This window comes from Crinia signifera, chromosome 3, assembly GCF_055691185.1.
Source record: "Crinia signifera chromosome 3, ASM5569118v1, whole genome shotgun sequence".
Classification (NCBI taxonomy): Eukaryota; Metazoa; Chordata; class Amphibia; order Anura; family Myobatrachidae; genus Crinia; species Crinia signifera.
The window spans coordinates 43,680,340-43,703,480 of NC_139219.1; the positions used below are offsets into that span (position 1 = coordinate 43,680,340).

Here is a 23,141-nt window from a genome sequence, read left to right on the forward strand (position 1 = left end):
TGTCCAAACCAGATTTATCCAGCGCACACAACAAATAAATCACATTCAATTATTTTTATAAAATTCATGAGATTATTTATTATCTGCAAATCATTTAATTTTTGTTGAATTATTTGCTCAGCAGAAAGCCCTTCATGGTAACTGGTGCTCGGTAAATGCAGGAATGTAGTCATTTATACTAATATCATTGAAAATGTATTTATGAAAATTATAAATGAAAAATTACAAATATAATTTTCTTCAAGGTTAATCTAAATGCTCAGATTCCGTGGTATGAGAAATTAGCGGAGTTTAAAATGCCTTGGGATTGGAATAAAGGCGCCCAGACCACAGCTATGTCAAATCTGAATTTGAAAGTCAGCAGTGGACAGATGTTGGCTGTCATCGGAAACTCCGGTAAATTCAATTGTTCATGTTTTCAAATATTGAAGGTCGGTCTTCAGTAGAGTAGAGATATCAGCTTCATTTTAGTAGGGGTATGTTGTGTAATATTAGCTAAGTAGAGGAAAATATTACAGTCAAAATTATTTTAGGAATATTTGCTTCTTTTTTAAATATTAAGCTGAAGGATGATCCCCAGTGACAGGTCTGTGAGTCACCCATTCACTGGATGAACTACTTGCTATAGACCATATATAAACTAGTTTTTTCATAATATATGAAAATAGCATATGGTATGTTGATAAAAATGTACATTTATAGGATATCCTTACAAAATAATGATGATGCAAAAAGACAGTATTAAAATATACAATATCTAACACTGGTCATTACAGAATGCTGTAGGAAAAAGATATTATGGATATAGCACTGTGCACACCCAGAGATGTAATAAAGAATGTGCTCACAGTATGTCACCTACCATACCAACAATTACATATACAATACAAAGCTGGAACATAGAAATCGTGCTCACTGTAATTAATATAAACGTAAAGTCTCGAACTTGAAGCAAAAAGTCAATGTCCTTAATTTATAGTAGTCCAAATGGCTCTCCACATACAACTTGTTAAGGTAGTCCTTTAGCGTCTGTGGATTCTATCTATCTATCTAAAAGTGCCCAAACATACATACAAGAGTTCACTTTTGAACTGCCCAGGAACCTCCTGGGCGGCAGGTACTACATACAATACACCATGCAGACCATGTATTGTATGCAATCCCCAGCAAAGCCTTTTAGGAGGCTTGGCGAGGTGACTATAGTGCTGCTCATTCGATCATCAGGCTCCGATGTAATGCTCAGTGGACCTCATATTGCATCGGACCAGGATGTCAAACCCATGCGATTTGGACACTTATCCGATTTATCGCCTAAATCAGATGATTAATGACCAAATCACAGGAGAATTGCCCTAGTGTATGGGCACCTTATCAAGATGTTTAACTTCATTAAAATTTGCTTTATCAATCATTATAGCGTAAGATACACTACTTCTTTCGTTAGCACCATATTACTTCTGCTTGATACAGTGGTTTCAGAATATGTGCAGAAGTGTAATGGCAATTTTAAGTCATTCAAGTTAGGATTCCGTAGCAAGCAAGATGGTCTTGGTTAGGAGTTATTTATTTTGGCAAGCCATGGATTCCAGCATACTCTAGCATCCATGGAATACTGGTCCCTGTAGTACTACAAGCACCAGCATGATTAATAACTTAAATGTAGCCGAGGTATGCTGGCATCATTAGCACACCAGGGACAAATTATATATTTAGATTTTCTCCTTTTAGATATAATTCTTGCTATAGTGCCACCTTTACTGGCATAGCTTAGAGTTCCCAGTGGCAATGTTGTGTAGATCACGTAGTTTATGCCTGTTTCCTCCATTTCTCGGACATGCAAGAGAGGAAGACTGAGTACAAGAAAATGCTCTGACCCTACTCAAACGGACCTTAGAAATGTGCCAAATTTATAAAAATATTCCCTGTACATAATGTTTTATTGTTTTTTTCCCTTTCCGGTCAGGGTGTGGAAGAACAACTTTACTGGACATCATTACATGCAAAGATGAAGGAGGAAAAATTAAATCAGGTGAAATTCTCATCAATGGGAAACTGAGCACTAAGCATCTCGTAAAGAAGTGTGTTGCTCACGTGCGACAGGATGATCAACTCTTGCCGCACCTCACTGTTCGAGAGACATTACTATTTATTGCCAAACTTCGTCTTCCCAAACAATATTCTGAACAGCAACGGCAAAAACGGGTGAGTGACATGCCAAATGTATAAAATAAAATCAATAGAATTATAGAAATCACTCTAAATGTTCTTCTAACCAGGGCTGTCATTGGGTCAGGGGTACATGCTGCACCTTCTGCATGCACAAAAAAGAACGAAAAAGGGGAATGGCCTAGTGACACCACTGCTACTAACTACTCTGTCAGAAGCTCCCATTGTATCAAAATGTATGTCATTGACCATCCCCCTTGCTTTCCTTCCAAATTCCTCGACAATTTTGCTTCTTGGCTTCCTCTTCCAACATTACCTTAATTATCTTAAATTATATGAACATTCTAGTTGATATCACCCCAAAATCCTCTGCCTCCAAATTCCTTGACATCACATTTTCATTTAGCCTCTCCCAGTAGACCTCCTCGCCCTCCCATGTTAATAGGAGCTTATTGATCTGGTTTTTACTCATCACTGTGATATTTCTGATTTTCAAACTCCCTATTTCCCCTCTTTGACCAACACCTGTTCTCTTTTAATGTATCTCTTTCTGTTTCTCCATCTTTACCTCCTAAGACTACCATCACTGAGTGTAACATTGAGGCTATCGACACCGCTTCCCTGTCCTTCCTGTTCAACTCACTTCTGTGCCCATCATCTTCACCAAACGTATTACATCCACCTTCCCACTCTTACTAGCCTTTCACTGGCTCCCCTTCCCTTTCAAATTCCAATTCAAACTTCTCACACTCACTTACAATACCCTCACAAACACCTCTTCTGTCTTCTGATTACCTCCTTTCACTTCTACCCTCAAGATTTTTTCACATGCTGCTCCATTTCTCCAAAACTCTCTACCTCTCCCCATCAGTCTCGCCACCTCTCTACAAACTTCAAATGTGCCCTTAAGACTCACTTCTTCACAAAACCCATTCATCTCTCATCTTAACATTTCTGTTCCATGCTCACTGTCTACTCCATCCATGTCATCCATCTGTCTCTCCCTCCCCTTTAAAATGTAAGCTCTTAAAAGCAGTCTTCCCTCATCTGCTTCTCTTTTTCTGCCACCCTGATATTTTTCATTTCTGTTTGCTGATACAGCTATGATTATATATTTCCTGTATTTATCTGATATTATCGTGTATTGTAAGTCAATGTTTTCTTGTATTAGTTATTTGTATATGTACTCCGTAATGGTTCTGCGGATCCCTTGTGGTACCATATAAATAAACAAATTAATAATAATAAGGAGAAGAATAATTGCCCTTTTGGTAATTTCTCATGAGTAGAGCCTTCTCTTAACTCTGACTCATATGTACAACTCACCATTATTTATACTTGTTGGGGCCTTCTCTAACCTTTGACTCACAGCTATACATTCTTCAAACTCATATGAGCTCAGTCCATTAGGGTCTTCTACACCATCTGACTCACCCCTAACTTAGTTTATAGTTGTCAGGGCCTTCTCTACCCCTTGGCTCAATTCTACACTTGTATCAGTCTTGCATATACTTCTTAGGACACTGTCCACTGACTCATAGCTGCACCTTTGTCAACCTCATACATATATTTGTTCTGCATTTACTTGGATGGTTTGTATGTTGACTGATTTGTCATTCTGCAGAGCTTTGTGGTGCATTATAAATTAACATTAATTATAAACACAATGATGATGATATAAATATGAATCAATCATTTAATGAATCCACTAATTATTACAATCTAAACTTAGAGCAGAGATGGGGAGATGAATCAGACCTTGACACGAGATAACTTGGAGACAGATAAAATGCCAACTAATCTGCTCCTAACTGGCATTTATTTGTTTTAAAATGACAGTGGGGATCTGATTGGTAGATAACATGGTATATAAAGAACTATCTACAATTATATATATGGAGCTGGTGTCCGTCACGCGTAGATAATAAATGCTCAACTTGCTCTGGTGCTCACCTTCCTTTAGGAAAATATATTGTTGTTGCTGGCTGGCACTCCAAGAGACTTTAATCCAATAAGACAATATACAAGTGTAAGTTTGAAGTCAACGTTTCGGGCTGTTATGCCCAATTTGTCTTGATAAAGGGTATAACAGCCCGAAACGTTGATTTTTTGTCTGATCTATCTGATGGGAACAAAAACCTGGAAATGTATGGGAGCAACTGATAATCAAAAATTTCCACCCAAATGCAGGAAAACAGAAAAAAATGCTTTGATAAATTTGTTATATCAGAATGTTTAAACAATTTGTCTGACTGATCACTGTCTGTTTTCAAGCGGTTTTGGGAACAATTTTTTGATTGTCAGTTGCTCCCATACATTTCCAGATTTTTGTTCCCACCAGATAGATCAGACAGAAAATCTGTCTGTGTGTACGCACCTTTACATTTATATAGTGTCATATTGGATGAAAGTCTCTTTGAGTGCCAGCCAGCAACAACAATACAATTATATATATATATATATATATATATATATATATATATGAGTAGAAGTCAGCCCAGCACTCTACCTGAAGGGTTGCAGCAGCCCCGCTGCCCTATTGGTGCATTAATACTAATCAGTCCAAAGAACAGGCAGAGGCACTCAGGGGGTCTTTGAAAAATCTTTAAGTAGTGCTAAAACAACTCCCAACGTTTCGGGGTTAGCAAATGCCTTGATAAAAAAAAAAGAGATTTTTAGGGGGAGACATGCTTAACATGTGCAAATATATCAGGGGCCAATATAAATAACTGTCAGGCATCTGTTTTTGCTTTGAGGAAGGAGTCTAGGACACGTGGGCATGCATTTAGACTAGAAGATAGAAGATTTCAAAGCCTTCGATAAAAAAAACGGTTTTCTGTTCAGGTCAGTTAAATTATGTATCTTTCTTCCTGGAGAGGTGGTGTCGACAGACACAATAAATACATGTAAAATAAGGTTGGACAACCATCTATTGATTAAAAACATCCAGTGGTACAATCCATAATCAGAAATTGTCCAAAATTGAATCAGAATGCACAATTTATATATATATATATATATATATATATATATATATATATATATATATATATATATATATATATATATATATATATATATATATAGGGATATAACAAATAGACCATACCTTCTAAGCAAAGGTTGAACTTGATGGACGTAGGTCTTTATTCAGCCTTAACTACTATGTAACTATGGCCCTTATTCTGGTTGGTGCGGTAATATCCGCGTGCGTTCGTGCCGCCGATGTTTTGTGTCTGCGCATGTGCAGAGGCGTCTCTGCGCATGTGCGAGCGGGGTGTACGGCCAAATCCCGCATGAAATGTGAACACTCCGAACAGGGGGTGGAGAGGGGCGTGAAGGGCTATTTGAGCTCATTACCATATGCATACGCCCCGCGTTTCATGGGCGTTCCCATGCAAACGCTGGGCGTATGTATGGTAATGCGGCCGTGACGCACGTGTAGGGGGCGGACATATGACATTGCCGGATGTCAGCTGCCCGCCCAGATCCCTGCTTTTGCACGGAAAAATGTCCGTGTGGTCTGAAGTTGCGGGAGCTGGTGGACCACTCGGTCCTGCATTCTGCGACCATCGAATGGTGGGGGAGGTTCCCTGAGATGGAGTAGGCGTATTCCATGAAAAATACACGTGCGGTCCGTTCGGCCAGCTCCTTAACGCGTACGGACGGAGTTGGTGATCCGTATGGAAGGCGGGGTTTCGCACGCACGGTCCTGGCCTCATATTCGGATCCGGCCGCACCGATCAGAATAAGGGCCTATGTAACTAAGTCCATTTTTATTGAGTTGCATCATCATGAAAACTTTCCATGTCAATGTTTTGAAAGGTGGAGGATGTCATCGCAGAACTTAGGTTACGGCAATGTGCCAACACCAAAGTAGGAAATGAGTACACCCGGGGAGTCTCTGGTGGAGAAAGGAGAAGAGTCAGCATTGCAGTACAACTACTGTGGAATCCTGGTAAGATGGATTGCAGAAAATCATGTTCACTTATCTAACCTCCCTATAGCATTGCTGTTTGGGCTTAGCCTGCATTTCAAAATAACAGTAAGACGAGACAGCCTTCCCGTCTGTGCCATATAACCCAACCCCCTGCAAAATTATAACAAAGAGTGTGCAACTCTATAGTTGATTAAAAATGAAATATAAGAATAGATTGGATGATCATTACAATGTTTAATGTATCATATAGTTAAAACATGAGAAGTAACATGCACCTTGATAAAGCTACCAAGTGTAGCAAAACGCGTCACTTACTGCCAACTTGCACCATCATTCCATCCTGTTATTTGAACGAGTATCTGAACCAGCCCTGGACTCTTTCCCATTTGGATTAACAGCTGCTGGGTAATGGAGCATTTCTTCCACCAACTATCCTCTGCTTAAACACACACGGCGTTTCCACACCCTCACCTTCCATAGAAAGGACAGGACATTTTACATCCTGATATACATTGCCAACAGCATTGCCATCACAAGTGGTCTGCATTGCCATTCTACCATGAGGAGGTGGTAGCTATTGCTCAATAATCATCCTACCAGCCTAATCAGCATTGCCTTGGTTTGTCCAGGGGCATTTATAGGAATGGACGCCGTCTAACCATATGCCCAACCTATTTTTCCCATTATTTTTAATGTACAGTAGGAGCAAGTTTCATCTTTGCTCCTTTGTCCATGGCTAGCCATGGCTAGCCATGGCTATTCTATTGTTCTCAGCTGCAATACAATACGTATTGCAGCTGAGAACAATAGAATAGCCATGGCTAGCCATGGCCAAAGGAGCAAAGATGAAACTTGCTCCTACTGTATGAAGTTCATTTTTTTAACCTAAGCTATGCATGTTACTTCTCATGTTTTAACTAATATATGATACATTAAACATGGTAAAGATCATCCAATCTATTCTTAGACTTTAATTTTAATAAATGTTAGCGCTGCACACTGTTTGGTATATTTTTTATTCTGTTTTTTATACAGTTATTTCCTTGTTTTATAGCAGCTCATTGGTAAACAGCTCTTGACAAGATCCACCGTCCCACATCTATCCTCTACCAAGAGGAAATAAATTATTTTCTGGGGCAGTACGGATGGTGTAATGGTTAGCATCACTGCCTCACAGCGCTGAGGTCATGGGTTCGATTCCCACCATTACCCTAACTGAGCAGAGTTTGCATATTCTCCCCGTGCTTGTGTGGGTTTCCTCCGGGTACTCCGGTTTTCCCCCACATTCCAAAAATATACTGGTAGGTTAATCGTCTCTCAACAAAATTAACCCTAGAATGAATGTATGTGCGTGTACATGTGGTAGGGAATATAGATTGTAAACTCCACTGGGGCAGGGACTGATGTGAATGGTCAAGTATTCTCTGTAAGGAGCTACGGAATATGTGTGCGCTATATAAATAACTCATAATACATAAATAACCCAAACTCCTGCTCTATATTAGCTGGAAACGTGTACAACGAAAACATAAAAAACTTATTTCTACATGAGAACATTATTTTATGTAATCTTGTTATTTGTTATTATTATAATTTTAATTTAGAATTTTAATATAATATTACCTAATGCTGTTTTCAGTTTGCAAAGAACTGATATAGGCCTCCAAACCTATGTCATGTCTTATAATACTTACCTTTTTATTTGCAGGTATCTTGATACTGGATGAGCCCACGTCTGGCCTAGACAGCTTTACAGCACACAACCTTGTGATTACGTTATCCCGACTTGCCAGAGGAAACAGATTGGTTTTGTTATCTATCCATCAGCCTCGATCTGATATATTCCAACTCTTCGATCTAGTTCTCCTTCTCTCATCAGGGACCACAGTCTACTCTGGAACAGCAAAAGACATGGTTCAGTATTTCACATCTATAGGTTATCCATGTCCCAGATACAGTAACCCAGCAGATTTTTACGGTAAGTACAATTAAATAATAGTCACTATCAACACAAAACAACAATAAAAACAAGAACGATGCATTCAATTTATACAACCAACATCTTTCTCATATAACACATACAGGGAAATGTAATAAAGTTGTGAAAAGTCTTTTTTTTCTGCTGATGTCAAACTTTGAATATTTTTAAAAGGCCTTAAGGAGCAATAAGTAGATTTTGTGATTATAGAGATTAACGTTCTGCAAAAAGTTGCAAAAAAGACACAAGAATTTTGAAAAGCGCTATGTCAATAACCTGTACCAAAATGAAGCACCACAAATATCACATTGAAAATGTCAAGTTATATTTATTTTTCCCCCCAAAAAATAAATACTACTTTTCAAACTTGTACCATCTAAACTTGTTGATAAATTGTGCAACGTCTAAGGATTTTATTATTTAGATTTTCCTCTGCAAAAATACTATGCTATTAAACCTATTTTAGATTGTGACACATTTTCTCTACCAATTGACAATAACATGATTTACAGTCTTCTGGGTGGAATGTCCATATGTCAAAGCTGTTTCTAAACTATCCACTTGTGTGCTGGATTTGAGGGTAGCATAGGTTTGGCAAAGTTATTTCTAAACCAGACGTAGGCACACTAAAGGTCCATACACACTGGGCGGTTATGCTATGATCGCTATCATCGCTGGGGGGGATAGCCGCTCAATGCATACTCACTGAGCGGCTTTCCCCCTGCCCGGTGCTGTCAGCGCGTGGGGGGGGGGAGGCAGCTTTGCATAGCACAGCACTATGCAAATCTGTCCTCAAAGCCGCTCATCTGCTGGTAATACCAGCAGATGAGCGGCTTTCCCGGCGTTGATGCGGGAATGCGCATCACCGCTCATCACCAGGCCATACACACTGGACGGCTTTGAGCGGAAAGCCACTCAAACCTGCTCTTTTGAGCGGCTTTGAGTTCAAAGTCACCCAGTGTGTATGGGCCTTAACATTCCAGGTTTTAAGTATATCCATGGCTCAGCACAGATGGTTAAATCAAACTAATGTACTAATTAAGTCACCTGTGGCCAAGCATGGATATACAGTACTTAAAGCCTGGACTGTTGGTATGCCTTCCGAAATGCATTTGGGAATCTGTACTAAACAATCTACTTGTGAGCAGGATTTAAAGTCTTCTAGGTGAAATAAGTAGATGTCAAAGTTGTTTCTAAACTATTTACTTGTGAGCTGGAGATTTTCATCGATATGAGTTCTAGGTTCTAGTTGTTTTTCTTATTCACTATATTAAAATAGGGACCCCTTATTATTATGAGTTTTTTGTATTTGTTGAACTAATGTATTTTGTAAAACGCTAACCCATTAATACTGACCATAAAGGGGAAGAAACATGAAGATTATGTAATTGTGGTTGGAAAATATGAATTACAAAAGACAAAATAATTGTGTGTATTTCATATAACTGGGTATTACATGCCTTTATATAATGGCCACTGTAACTTAAGAACTTAACCAATGTGAAACAAGGTTTCATGGAAATACAGTATTTTTTTTAACCCCTTCCCGACATTTGACGTATATATACGTCATGGCCGGGAAGTACTTCCCGACACATGACGTATATATACGTCATGACTTCAAACTGTCACTGCGTCTAGAGACGCAGTGACAGAGGGACGATGTCTGCTGTCCCTGACAGCAGACATGTCCCTGCATGCCCAGGGGGGGCTGTGATGCCGCCCCCCCGTCGGCGATCGCTGTGATTGGCTGTTCAGTGTGAACAGCCATTCACAGCGTTTTCTGTGTCACCGGCGAATAACGTTCGCCGGTGACACGGGATCGGAGGTGATTGGTGCTGTAAAGTACAACACCAATCACCGCGGGGTGTAAGGGTGACACTGGTGTCACCCCACCTCACCCCGCCCGCCCCCAAAGGCCGTGATTGGTTCGTCGGACCGACGGACCAATCACAGCCATGGAGGGGGGTTTAAACTAACGGTGACTGCACTGCAGACGCCATTCCGGTCTGGAATTGTGTGCAGTGCGGTCACCGTGCCCAGCTGCCGCCATATACTGACCAAAACCTTGCTAAATACTTACCTGATCACTGCCTGGATCTTGCTTCTTCTTGTGACATCCTGTGCTGTGTTGTGCTGTGTTGTGCTGCTGCGAGTTATTAGATAGAGAGATAGAGAGAGAGAGATAGAGATAGATAGAGAGGCCTAGTGACAGAGAGTGCTATATTTTGTGCTGCTGCAGTGTAATAGAGTTATAGATAGAGAGATAGAGAGAGATAGAGAGAGATAGAGAGATAGAGAGATAGTGACAGATTGTGCTATATATTTTTTATATAACTGACTGCTGCCCCCCCTTTTGTGCTGATCAGTATAAATTAACTGATCAGTAACTTTTTGGGGGCGCAGGTTTTTTTTTTATATATATATATACCTGTCAGTGCTGCTGCTGCAGTGTCATAGAGTGATAGATAGTGAGAGATAGAGAGATAGAGAGAGATAGTGACAGAGAGTGATAGAGACTGCTATATTTTGTGTCTGCTGCCCCCATTTTGTGCACCCCCAGCAACTTTTTGGGGGTGCAGGGGTTATTTTTCATATATATAACTGTCAGTGCTGCTGCTGCAGTGTCATAGATTGATAGATAGTGAGAGATAGAGAGATAGAGAGAGATAGTGACAGAGAGTGATAGAGAGTGCTAAATTTTGTGTCTGCTGCCCCCGCCTTTTGTGCTGATCACTATATCTGAGGTGATCAGCAACTTTTTGGGGGTGCAGAGGTTTTTTTTTTTATATATACCTGTCAGTTGCTGCCAGTTGCACTGTCAGTTGCACCAAAGGTTGTGCACCTGCTGCCCCTCACTGGTAATCAGTGTCGCATCACTGATCACCTTTTTTTTTTTTGTGGGTGCTGTGGGGTCTTTTTTTAATTTTTTTTTACACACACTGTGATTTTGTGGGTGTCCTGTGGCCACTGTGCGCTGATCAGTGACGTACATCACTGATCAGCTTTTTCGGCACAGGGTTGATCTATTTTTTTTTTTTTTGATCAAATTCCTGTTGCCTTTGAGCGCTGTTCAGTGACGGACGTTACTGACCAACATCTGTGCTCAATTTTTGGCGCAGGACCTTTTTTTTTTTTTTTAACCCCTTCAATTTTTTTTTTTAACCCCTTCAATTTTTTTTTTAACCCCTTCAATTTTTTTTTTTGTATAAAGTATTTTTTTTTCTGCACTACATACACACTACACACTACATACCCCCCGGGTTGAAATAAAGTTTGTACCCCCCCTACACTATACACGTGTTGAAACATTTCACTACCAGTAACACAAAAATAAAAATGGCATCCCAAATGTCATCCCAAATGTCATCCCAGTCATCCAGAAGAATGTATTCAGCGGAGGAGGCATATGCCATGCTTGCCTCTGACTCTGACACAGCCAGTGATGCAAGCGGGGAATTTGAAGGATTCGTTTTAAGCTCCTCTTCCTCCTCTGGTGATGAGGGACCCCCTCAAAGACGCCCCCGTAGAGCAGCTGAGACCCACCCCCCAATAATTGATCTCGTATGGACCCCACCACCAGACAATTTTGAGCCCCAGGTTCCTGAGTTTTTGGCCATGCCAGGAATCCAATTTGATTCCACAGGTCTCAGAGAAATTGACTTTTTCAAATTATTTTTCTCTGATGATTTTATAAATTTAATGGTGGACCAAACTAATTTATATGCCCAGCAGTTTATTGCTCAAAACCCCACGTCATCATTTGCTAGGTGGACCCCTGTAGATGCAGTAGAGATGATGACGTTTTGGGGTCTGGTGTTTCATATGGGCATAGTAAAAAAGCCAGAAATTAGGCAATATTGGAGTACAGATGTTCTGTACAGCACCCCATTTTACCGTATGGCCATGCCCCGGGCTCGATTTGAGACGATCCTTAAATTTTTGCATTACAACGATAATGCACAGTGCCCACCCAGAGATGATCCCACCTTTGACCGGCTATTCAAAGTCAGGCCGGTCATTGATCATTTCAGTGCCAAATTTGAAGAGATGTACATCCCAGATAAATTCATTTGCATAGACGAGTCCCTTATACATTTTAAAGGAAGGGTTAAATTCCGCCAGTACCTTCCCAGTAAGAGGGCAAGGTATGGCATAAAAATGTATAAGCTGTGTGAAAGCACCTCAGGGTACACTCACAGGTTTAGGGTATATGAAGGGAAGGATTCAAGAATTGAACCGCCAGAATGCCCCCCCTCCCTCGTAGGTGTTAGTGGAAAAATTGTCTGGGATTTAGTGCACCCCTTCCTGGATAAAGGTTATCACCTCTATGTGGATAACTTTTACACTAGCATCCCCCTGTTTAAGGCCCTTGGTTCAAGAGGTACAGCAGCTTGCGGTACTGTGCGCAAGAACCAAAGAGGCCTCCCAAAAACGCACATTGCCCAAGTAATGAGAAGGGGTGAAAGCAGGGGAATATGCACCGAAAATATGTTGTTGGTCAAATATAAGGACAAGAGGGATGTCCTTATACTGACAACAATTCACGGAGACAGTACCACCTCCGTCCCTGTACGAGGTACCAGTACCCACACCTCAAAACCTAATTGTATCCTGGATTACAATAGGTACATGGGCGGAGTGGATCTTTCAGATCAGGTACTGAAGCCGTACAGTGCCCTGCGGAAAACAAAAATCTGGTACAAGAAGCTGGCCGTGTATATCATCCAGATGGCACTGTATAACGCTTACGTGCTATTCCGTTCTACCGGCCAGAGGGGGACATTTATGCACTTTCAAGAGGAAGTCATAAAGGTCCTAATATTTGGGAACCAGCAGGCAGAGGGCCCCAGTACTTCTAGTACTGGCCCCCGTATTGTACCAGGGCAGCATTTTCCGAACGAAATCCCCTCCACTGCAAGAAAGGGCAGGACACAAAAAAGGTGCAAAGTTTGCTATAAAAAGGGAATAAGAAAGGAAACTATTTTCCACTGTGAAACTTGCCCCGACAAACCCGGCCTATGTATAAAGGAGTGTTTTAAAATATACCACACATCTATGGATTATTAGGTTCATCATTTCACCGTGCTTCGGGGGTCTTGCTAATGCCACATAGCACCCACCAACATTCCACCAGAATCTGAGCTGCAAAATCCAAAAATCACTCCTTCCCTTCTGAGTCCTGCCATGCACCCAACTGGTATTTTTTGGTCACATATGAGGCATTGCCATACTCGGGAGAAATTGGGGCACAGATTTTGGGGTGCTTTTTCTCCTTCATACCTTCTGAAAATGAAAAATTTTGAGCCAGAACTGCATTTTTGTGTAAAAAAATGTAATTTTTCATTTTCACTGCCCAGTTGTATCAAAATTGGTGAAACCCCTGGGGGTTTGAAATGTACACTATACCCCTAGATGAATTCCCTGAGGGGTGTAGTTTGCAAAATGGGGTCACTTGTGGGGGGGTTCCACTGTATTGGTGCTTTGGGGGTCTTGGTAATGCGACATAGCACCCACCAACATTCCACCAGAATTTGTGCTGCAAAATCCAAATATCACTCCTTCCCTTCTGAGTCCTGCCACTTTTTGGTCACACATGAGGCATTGCCGTACTCGGGAGAAATTGGGGCACAGATTTTGGGGTGCTTTTTCTCCTTCATACCTTCTGAAAATGAAAAATTTTGAGCCAGAACTGCATTTTTGTGTAAAAAAATGTAATTTTTCATTTTCACTGCCCAGTTGTATCAAAATTGGTGAAACCCCTGGGGGTTTGAAATGTACACTATACCCCTAGATGAATTCCCTGAGGGGTGTAGTTTGCAAAATGGGGTCACTTGTGGGGGGGTTCCACTGTATTGGTGCTTTGGGGGTCTTGCTAATGCGACATAGCACCCACCAACATTCCACCAGAATTTGTGCTGCAAAATCCAAATATCACTCCTTCCCTTCTGAGTCCTGCCACTTTTTAGTCACACATGAGGCATTGCCGTACTCAGGAGAAATTGGGGCACAGATTTTGGGGTGCTTTTTCTCCTTCATACCTTCTGAAAATGAAAAATTTTGAGCCAGTACTGCATTTTTGTGTAAAAAAATGTAATTTTTCATTTTCACTGCCCAGTTGTACCACAATTGGTGAAACCCCTGGGGGTTTGAAATGTACACTATACCCCTAGATGAATTCCCTGAGGGGTGTAGTTTGCAAAATGGGGTCACTTGTGGGGGGGTTCCACTGTATTGGTGCTTTGGGGGTCTTGCTAATGCGACATAGCACCCACCAACATTCCACCAGAATTTGTGCTGCAAAATCCAAATATCACTCCTTCCCTTCTGAGTCCTGCCACTTTTTGGTCACACATGAGGCATTGCCGTACTCGGGAGAAATTGGGGCACAGATTTTGGGGTGCTTTTTCTCCTTCATACCTTCTGAAAATGAAAAATTTTGAGCCAGAACTGCATTTTTGTGTAAAAAAATGTAATTTTTCATTTTCACTGCCCAGTTGTATCAAAATTGGTGAAACCCCTGGGGGTTTGAAATGTACACTATACCCCTAGATGAATTCCCTCAGGGGTGTAGTTTGCAAAATGGGGTCACTTGTGGGGGGGTTCCACTGTATTGGTGCTTGGGGGGTCTTGCTAATGCGACATAGCACCCACCAAAATTCCACCAGAATCTGAGCTGCAAAATCCAAAAATCACTCCTTCCTTTCTGAGTCCTGCCATGCACCCAAATGGTATTTTTTGGTCACATGTGAGGCATTGCCGTACTTGGGAGAAATTGGGGCACAGATTTTGGGGTGCTTTTTCTCCTTCATACCTTCTGAAAATGAAAAATTTTGAGCCAGAACTGCATTTTTGTGTAAAAAAATGTAATTTTTCATTTTCACTGCCCAGTTGTATCAAAATTGGTGAAACCCCTGGGGGTTTGAAATGTACACTATACCCCTAGATGAATTCCCTGAGGGGTGTAGTTTGCAAAATGGGGTCACTTGTGGGGGGGTTCCACTGTATTGGTGCTTGGGGGGTCTTGGTAATGCGACATAGCACCCACCAAAATTCCACCAGAATCTGAGCTGCAAAATCCAAAAATCACTCCTTCCCTTCTGAGTCCTGCCATGCACCCAAATGGTATTTTTTGGTCACATGTGAGGCATTGCCGTACTTGGGAGAAATTGGGGCACAGATTTTGGGGTGCTTTTTCTCCTTCATACCTTCTGAAAATGAAAAATTTTGAGCCAGAACTGCATTTTTGTGTAAAAAAAATTTAATTTTTCATTTTCACTGCCCAGTTGTATCAAAATTGGTGAAACCCCTGGGGGTTTGAAATGTACACTATACCCCTAGATGAATTCCCTGAGGGGTGTAGTTTGCAAAATGGGGTCACTTGTGGGGGGGTTCCACTGTATTGGTGCTTGGGGGGTCTTGGTAATGCGACATAGCACCCACCAAAATTCCACCAGAATCTGAGCTGCAAAATCCAAAAATCACTCCTTCCCTTCTGAGTCCTGCCATGCACCCAAATGGTATTTTTTGGTCACATGTGAGGCATTGCCGTACTCGGGAGAAATTGGGGCAAAGATTTTGGGGTGCTTTGTCTCCTTCATTCCTTGTGAAAATGAAAAATTTTGAGCCAGAACTGCATTTTTGTGTAAAAAATGTAATTTTGCATTTGCACAGCCCAGTTGTATCAAAATTGGTAAAACCCCTGGGGGTTTGAAATGTACACTATACCCCTAGATGAATTCCCTGAGGGGTGTAGTTTGCAAAATGGGGTCACTTGTGGGGGGGTTCCACTGTATTGGTGCTTGGGGGGTCTTGGTAATGCGACATAGCACCCACCAAAATTCCACCAGAATTTGTGCTGCAAAATCCAAATATCACTCCTTCCCTTCTGAGTCCTGCCACTTTTTGGTCACACATGAGGCATTGCCGTACTCAGGAGAAATTGGGGCACAGATTTTGGGGTGCTTTTTCTCCTTCATACCTTCTGAAAATGAAAAATTTTGAGCCAGTACTGCATTTTTGTGTAAAAAAATGTAATTTTTCATTTTCACTGCCCAGTTGTACCACAATTGGTGAAACCCCTGGGGGTTTGAAATGTACACTATACCCCTAGATGAATTCCCTGAGGGGTGTAGTTTGCAAAATGGGGTCACTTGTGGGGGGGTTCCACTGTATTGGTGCTTTGGGGGTCTTGCTAATGCGACATAGCACCCACCAACATTCCACCAGAATTTGTGCTGCAAAATCCAAATATCACTCCTTCCCTTCTGAGTCCTGCCACTTTTTGGTCACACATGAGGCATTGCCGTACTCGGGAGAAATTGGGGCACAGATTTTGGGGTGCTTTTTCTCCTTCATACCTTCTGAAAATGAAAAATTTTGAGCCAGAACTGCATTTTTGTGTAAAAAAATGTAATTTTTCATTTTCACTGCCCAGTTGTATCAAAATTGGTGAAACCCCTCGGGGTTTGAAATGTACACTATACCCCTAGATGAATTCCCTCAGGGGTGTAGTTTGCAAAATGGGGTCACTTGTGGGGGGGTTCCACTGTATTGGTGCTTGGGGGGTCTTGCTAATGCGACATAGCACCCACCAAAATTCCACCAGAATCTGAGCTGCAAAATCCAAAAATCACTCCTTCCTTTCTGAGTCCTGCCATGCACCCAAATGGTATTTTTTGGTCACATGTGAGGCATTGCCGTACTTGGGAGAAATTGGGGCACAGATTTTGGGGTGCTTTTTCTCCTTCATACCTTCTGAAAATGAAAAATTTTGAGCCAGAACTGCATTTTTGTGTAAAAAAATGTAATTTTTCATTTTCACTGCCCAGTTGTATCAAAATTGGTGAAACCCCTGGGGGTTTGAAATGTACACTATACCCCTAGATGAATTCCCTGAGGGGTGTAGTTTGCAAAATGGGGTCACTTGTGGGGGGGTTCCACTGTATTGGTGCTTGGGGGGTCTTGGTAATGCGACATAGCACCCACCAAAATTCCACCAGAATCTGAGCTGCAAAATCCAAAAATCACTCCTTCCCTTCTGAGTCCTGCCATGCACCCAAATGGTATTTTTTGGTCACATGTGAGGCATTGCCGTACTTGGGAGAAATTGGGGCACAGATTTTGGGGTGCTTTTTCTCCTTCATACCTTCTGAAAATGAAAAATTTTGAGCCAGAACTGCATTTTTGTGTAAAAAAAATTTAATTTTTCATTTTCACTGCCCAGTTGTATCAAAATTGGTGAAACCCCTGGGGGTTTGAAATGTACACTATACCCCTAGATGAATTCCCTGAGGGGTGTAGTTTGCAAAATGGGGTCACTTGTGGGGGGGTTCCACTGTATTGGTGCTTGGGGGGTCTTGGTAATGCGACATAGCACCCACCAAAATTCCACCAGAATCTGAGCTGCAAAATCCAAAAATCACTCCTTCCCTTCTGAGTCCTGCCATGCACCCAAATGGTATTTTTTGGTCACATGTGAGGCATTGCCGTACTCGGGAGAAATTGGGGCAAAGATTTTGGGGTGCTTTGTCTCCTTCATTCCTTGTGAAAATGAAAAATTTTGAGCCAGAACTGCATTTTTGTGTAAAAAATGTAATTTTGCATTTGCACAGCCCAGTTGTATCAAAATTGGTAAAACCCCTGGGGGTTTGAAATGTACACTATACCCCTAGATGAATTCCCTGAGGGGTGTAGTTTGCAAAATGGGGTCACTTGTGGGGGGGTTCCACTGTATTGCTGCTTGGGGGGTCTTGCTAATGCGACATAGCACCCACCAAAATTCCACCAGAATCTGAGCTGCAAAATCCAAAAATCACTCCTTCCCTTCTGAGTCCTGCCATGCACCCAAATGGTATTTTTTGGTCACATGTGAGGCATTGCCGTACTCGGGAGAAATTGGGGCACAGATTTTGGGGTGCTTTTTCTCCTTCATACCTTCTGAAAATGAAAAATTTTGAGCCAGAACTGCATTTTTGTGTAAAAAAATGTAATTTTTCATTTTCACTGCCCAGTTGTATCAAAATTGGTGAAACCCCTGGGGGTTTGAAATGTACACTATACCCCTAGATGAATTCCCTGAGGGGTGTAGTTTGCAAAATGGGGTCACTTGTGGGGGGGTTCCACTGTATTGGTAATGCAACATAGCACCCACCAACATTCCACCAGAATCTGAGCTGCAAAATCCAAAAATCACTCCTTCCTTTCTGAGTCCTGCCATGCACCCAAATGGTATTTTTTGGTCACATGTGAGGCATTGCCGTACTCGGGAGAAATTGGGGCACAGATTTTGGGGTGCTTTTTCTCCTTCATACCTTCTGAAAATGAAAAATTTTGAGCCAGAACTGCATTTTTGTGTAAAAAATTTAATTTTTCATTTTCACTGCCCAGTTGTACCACAATTGGTGAAACCCCTGGGGGTTTGAAATGTACACTATACCCCTAGATGAATTCCCTGAGGGGTGTAGTTTGCAAAATGGGGTCACTTGGGGGGGGTTTCCTAAATTTTAGCATCTTATGGTGCCTAGAAACCTACATGGTGCCTAAAAAATAATCTCATAAAAAGGAGGCTCCAAAATCAAGTAGGTGCTCCTTCTATTATGAAGCCTGTGGTTTGGTCAACGTGCACACTAGGGCCACATATAGGATATTTATGAAAACAAAAGAATTGGGGGAATCAATTTTTAGTCACATTTCTCTAGTAAAATGTACTGTGTTCCTTAGAAAAATGTATTAAAATTGCAAATCTGCAAAAAAAATGAAATTTTGAAATTTCACCTACACTTTGTTTTAATTCCTGTGAAACACCTAAAGGGTTAACAAACTTCCAAAATGCTGTTTTGAATACTGTGAGGGGTGCAGTTTTTGAAATGGTATCATTTATGGGGGTGTCTCACATACAAGTCCCTCAAAGTCACATCAGAACTGAACTGGTCCCTAAAAAAATCAGTGTTTGAAATTTTCTTGAAAATTTGAGAATTTGCTATTCATATTGTAAGCCTCCTAGTGTCCAAAAAAATTAAAAGGAAGTTGAAATAATGATGGAAACATAAAGTAGACATATGGTCTATGTTAGTTATTAACTATTTTGAGTGGTATGATTATTTGTCTCACAAGCAGAAAATTTAACATTTTGCAAATTGCTAAATTTTCCATTTTTTTACGACATTTTGGTATTTTTCACAAAAAAACACAGACTGTATCGACCCAAATTTACCACTAATTTGAAGTACAATGTGTCACGAAAAAACAATCTCAAAATCACTGGGATAAGTAAAAGCAAAAAAAAGTTATCCCCACTTAAGTGATACATGTCAGATTTGAAAAAAAGGGCTCTGTCAGGAACGCAAAAACTGGCTCTGTCAGGAAGGGGTTAATGGTATTCTATAAAATAAATACTAAAAATCAGTGGTCTGTCATAACCTTTGATCCCTTTCTTATCAGTTGATCTGACCAGCATCAATCATCGATCCAAAGAGGAAGAAATGGAATCCTTGGAGAGGACGAGGTCTCTGGCAGAGATTTTCTGGCAAAAAGTCAAAGACATTGATGATTTCCTGTGGAAAGTCAATGATGGAAATCAGGAAATTACATCCAGTGAGACCTGGTATGTTGTTGTTAATCTGATAACAGAAATATTCAAATGTAATTTTGGACCATGACGTCTAGAAGTACCAAAAAATATACTACAAGGCAGAATCTTTGGTACTTGTGTATTATAGCGGTGCCCCCGATGTGCATCACGCAATGTTTATATCGCGATTTTTGCCCCCTATGCGATGAAAGATCATATAAGCACCATAAAGGGTGCTTTTAAGCACCCTAAAGGGTGCTTACAATGTAAAATGCACCCCCATGCCACCCCCCCCACTATAAACGTGAACCCGAAGCGTGGCGAGGGGCGGCGGTACGCGTCCTCCGACCTTTTCATCCCCCCACTATCCACGTCGGCGTGGGGTCGAGAATAGAAAGTGTGGCGAGCGCAGCGAGCCACCGAGCCCGAAGCGTGGCGAGCAGACGCGGATACCTTCACAGGTATCGGAGTCCCCTTGCGGGCTTCACAGGTATCCGCGTCCGCTCGCCACCCTTCGGGCTCGGTGACTCGCTGCGCTTGCCACACTTTCTATTCTCAACTCCACGCCGACGTGGATAGTGGGGGTATGAAAAGGTCGGAGGACGCGTACCGCTGCCACGCTTCGGGTTCACGTTTATAGTGTGTGGGGGGGGGGGGGGTGGCGTGGGGGTGCATTTCACATTGTAAGCACCCATTAGAGTGCTTATACAATGTTTAATTGCGTCGCATCGCATTGTATGGCATTGTATGCCATGTACAATGTCATACAATTTTAAAATTGTATGACATTGTACAGCATCGCGCGATATCGCATCGCATACCATCGTATGCCTTATGGTATGCGATGCGATGGGCACCGCCAAAATACACAAGTACCAAATCTTTTGTTGTAATCAATTTCCTCCACTAATATTCATGTCAGCTGTATAAATAACTAAAATATATTACAATGGTTGCCGGCTTGATACTTATGTCCTTATTTTGTATAGAAGAACCTTATGGAAAGAAATAGTCATTGCTCAGATAGGGGCAGATGTATTAAGCCTGGTAAGAGATAGTGGAGATAAAGTGGAATGTGATAACGCACCAGCCAATCAACTCTTAACTGTCATTTTTCAAACATAGCTGATTGGCCTGAGCATTATCACCTTCTACTTTATCTCCACCTTTTCTCTTCACCAGGCTTAATACATCTGCCCCATAGTTAGTTATGCTTAAATTCATGCAAGGTTGTCAACAATGTCTGGTATGGTATAATAGTTTTTGCACCCTTTTTTTGTCGTTCTAACATAATACACAATTTATTTGAAGCATATGGTATTACACATTCTTGTAATACATTTTTTTATCACATACCGTATATACTCGAGTATAAGTCGATCCGAATATAAGCCGAGGCACCTAATTTTACCTAAAAAAACTGGGAAAACTTAGTGACCCGAGTATAAGCCGAGGGTGGGAAATGCAGCAGCTACTGGTAAAGTCCCCTGTATAATAATACAAGGACACCACAGGCTGCTCCCCCTACATAATACAAGGACACCACAGGCTGCTCCCCCTACATAATACAAAGACACCACAGGCTGCTTCCCCTACATAATAACAGGACACCACAGGCTGCTCCCCCTACATAATAACAGGACACCACAGGCTGCTCCCCCTACATAATAACAGGACACCTCAGGCTTCTCCCTCTGCATGGGACACCACAGGCATTGTTCAATCCAGCTCATGGTGCAGTGTAAATGGGTGACCCGGGTCACAGCAACCCGGGGCCCATTCTCACCAATGATCCCATCTCCAAGCACTGGCTCCAAACCCACATTACATGACAGCAACCACCTGGCATTAATGTCAGTAGGGACACTGGTGTAAAGGGCCACAAGCCTTTTAGCCTCACTTAAAGTGTGACTGACCTCCATCCCCTGTACTGGGGGGTTGCAGCTGCCTTGCTGTCTGGCTCCACAGAGAGGCGGGGGAGGAGGGTGCACAGCCGCCGCTGTCCTCCTGGTGTGTCCGCCGCTGCCCTGCTCGCCGCTGCCGCTGCCCTGCTCGCAGTGCTCAAGAGGGAGGTAGAGGGTGCCGCTGACAGGCTCCACGTGGGGAGGGGGTGCGCGGCGGCAGCCGCTGACTTCGCTGCGCCGATGCCGTGCTCTGTTCTGTAATGGCCAGGCCTCTTGCACCATACATGTCCTCAATGCAGGAGGCCGGCGGCCATGTTTCTGTAGCCGCGGCCATCTTCCCTAAGCCGCGGCTACAGTATTAAAGCCACTGACTCGAGTATAAGCCGAGTGGGGGTTTTTCAGCAAATAAAAAGGGCTGAAAAACTCGGCTTATACTCGAGTATATACGGTATGTGATGTCCAGTATTTAAACCTTGATAAATGTAAAAGCAAAACTTTTTACTTGGTAGCTAGCCCCTGTAAGTAAATTAATTTATGCCTGTCTTCTTCATCTCTAGCTCCAATGTCAGCACCTCTGCTTTGGAAAAAGCGATAAAGATTAATGCACATGAAAAGGATGATCTGCCTAAAGGACTTCACCAATTCTCTGTATTGATAAAGTATGTTCTACTAGATGACTAACTGATACAGTACTTTATAAAGTATCAAATATATGTACTGTTCATTAGGCACAGTTAGTAAGAACCCCCCACATCAAGTTTAAAATAACTATTATTAGTACTATCCTAATTAAATAAAACATGTGCCTGAAACTGCCCGTTGAACACTCATACCAATACCAGTTATCAGTTTACACTTTTTATTAATATGTATGGAACAATACTGTATATGCAGTCCACAGTTTGTAAACATGATTATAGATCAGATGTTAATGGTCAGTTCTTTGCAGCCTATTATTCAAATAGCAATCACTTACAGTGTGTTTTTGAATCTTCAGCAGCAGATTTCTGGCCAATGTTTGAATAAGTTATAGAACCAAACATATATTCATATAATTCTTGAGTGGTGTTATCCTTAGGAACAGAGGCAGAACTCTGGGAGGCAATGAGTCATCTGCCGCCGGGCTCCTGCTACCAAGGGGGCACCTCTCCTCCCCTGTGAGTTTGAATTAGCTAATTGAAAGCCGTTGATATGGCTTCTGTGGCTGACTTCTCCTAGAAGGACCATAGATGTCACACTCTTTATTCTAAACATAATATCCATAACATACATACACGCATACATATATTTATATAAGATGGTGTGTGTGTTGGGGGGGGGGACCAATATTTATCTTGCCTCCGGGCAACTGGGGCGAACTTACGCCACTGCTTAGGAATGTACTTTTATAGACACGGTAACATTTCCACAGAGTAATAATGTGTCTTTTCCTTCTTGGATTGCTTGTTAAATACAAAAAGCTAGACTAAATTAAGCAATTTCTGCCAAAAAATGTTTTAAATGAACATAATGATTAAAGTCATCTTAGATTACTAGAGTTGGAAAATAAGAAAAGCTAAAACAGGTATAAAACATAATGGG

The 23,141-nt window shown here is 41.7% G+C and overlaps 1 protein-coding gene across 1 annotated transcript in view; it reads left to right on the forward strand.

Moving 5' to 3' along the window:
• Positions 1 to 23,141, forward strand: part of ABCG8 (ATP binding cassette subfamily G member 8) — a 40,599-nt gene that overhangs the window by 11,870 nt on the left and 5,588 nt on the right. The window contains exons 3-8 of the mRNA XM_083175708.1: positions 246 to 396; positions 1,964 to 2,202; positions 5,992 to 6,124; positions 7,815 to 8,084; positions 19,527 to 19,689; positions 22,118 to 22,219. Of these exons, the coding sequence (XP_083031834.1) occupies positions 246 to 396; positions 1,964 to 2,202; positions 5,992 to 6,124; positions 7,815 to 8,084; positions 19,527 to 19,689; positions 22,118 to 22,219 (1,058 nt within the window). The remainder of the gene's footprint in view (positions 1 to 245; positions 397 to 1,963; positions 2,203 to 5,991; positions 6,125 to 7,814; positions 8,085 to 19,526; positions 19,690 to 22,117; positions 22,220 to 23,141) is intronic.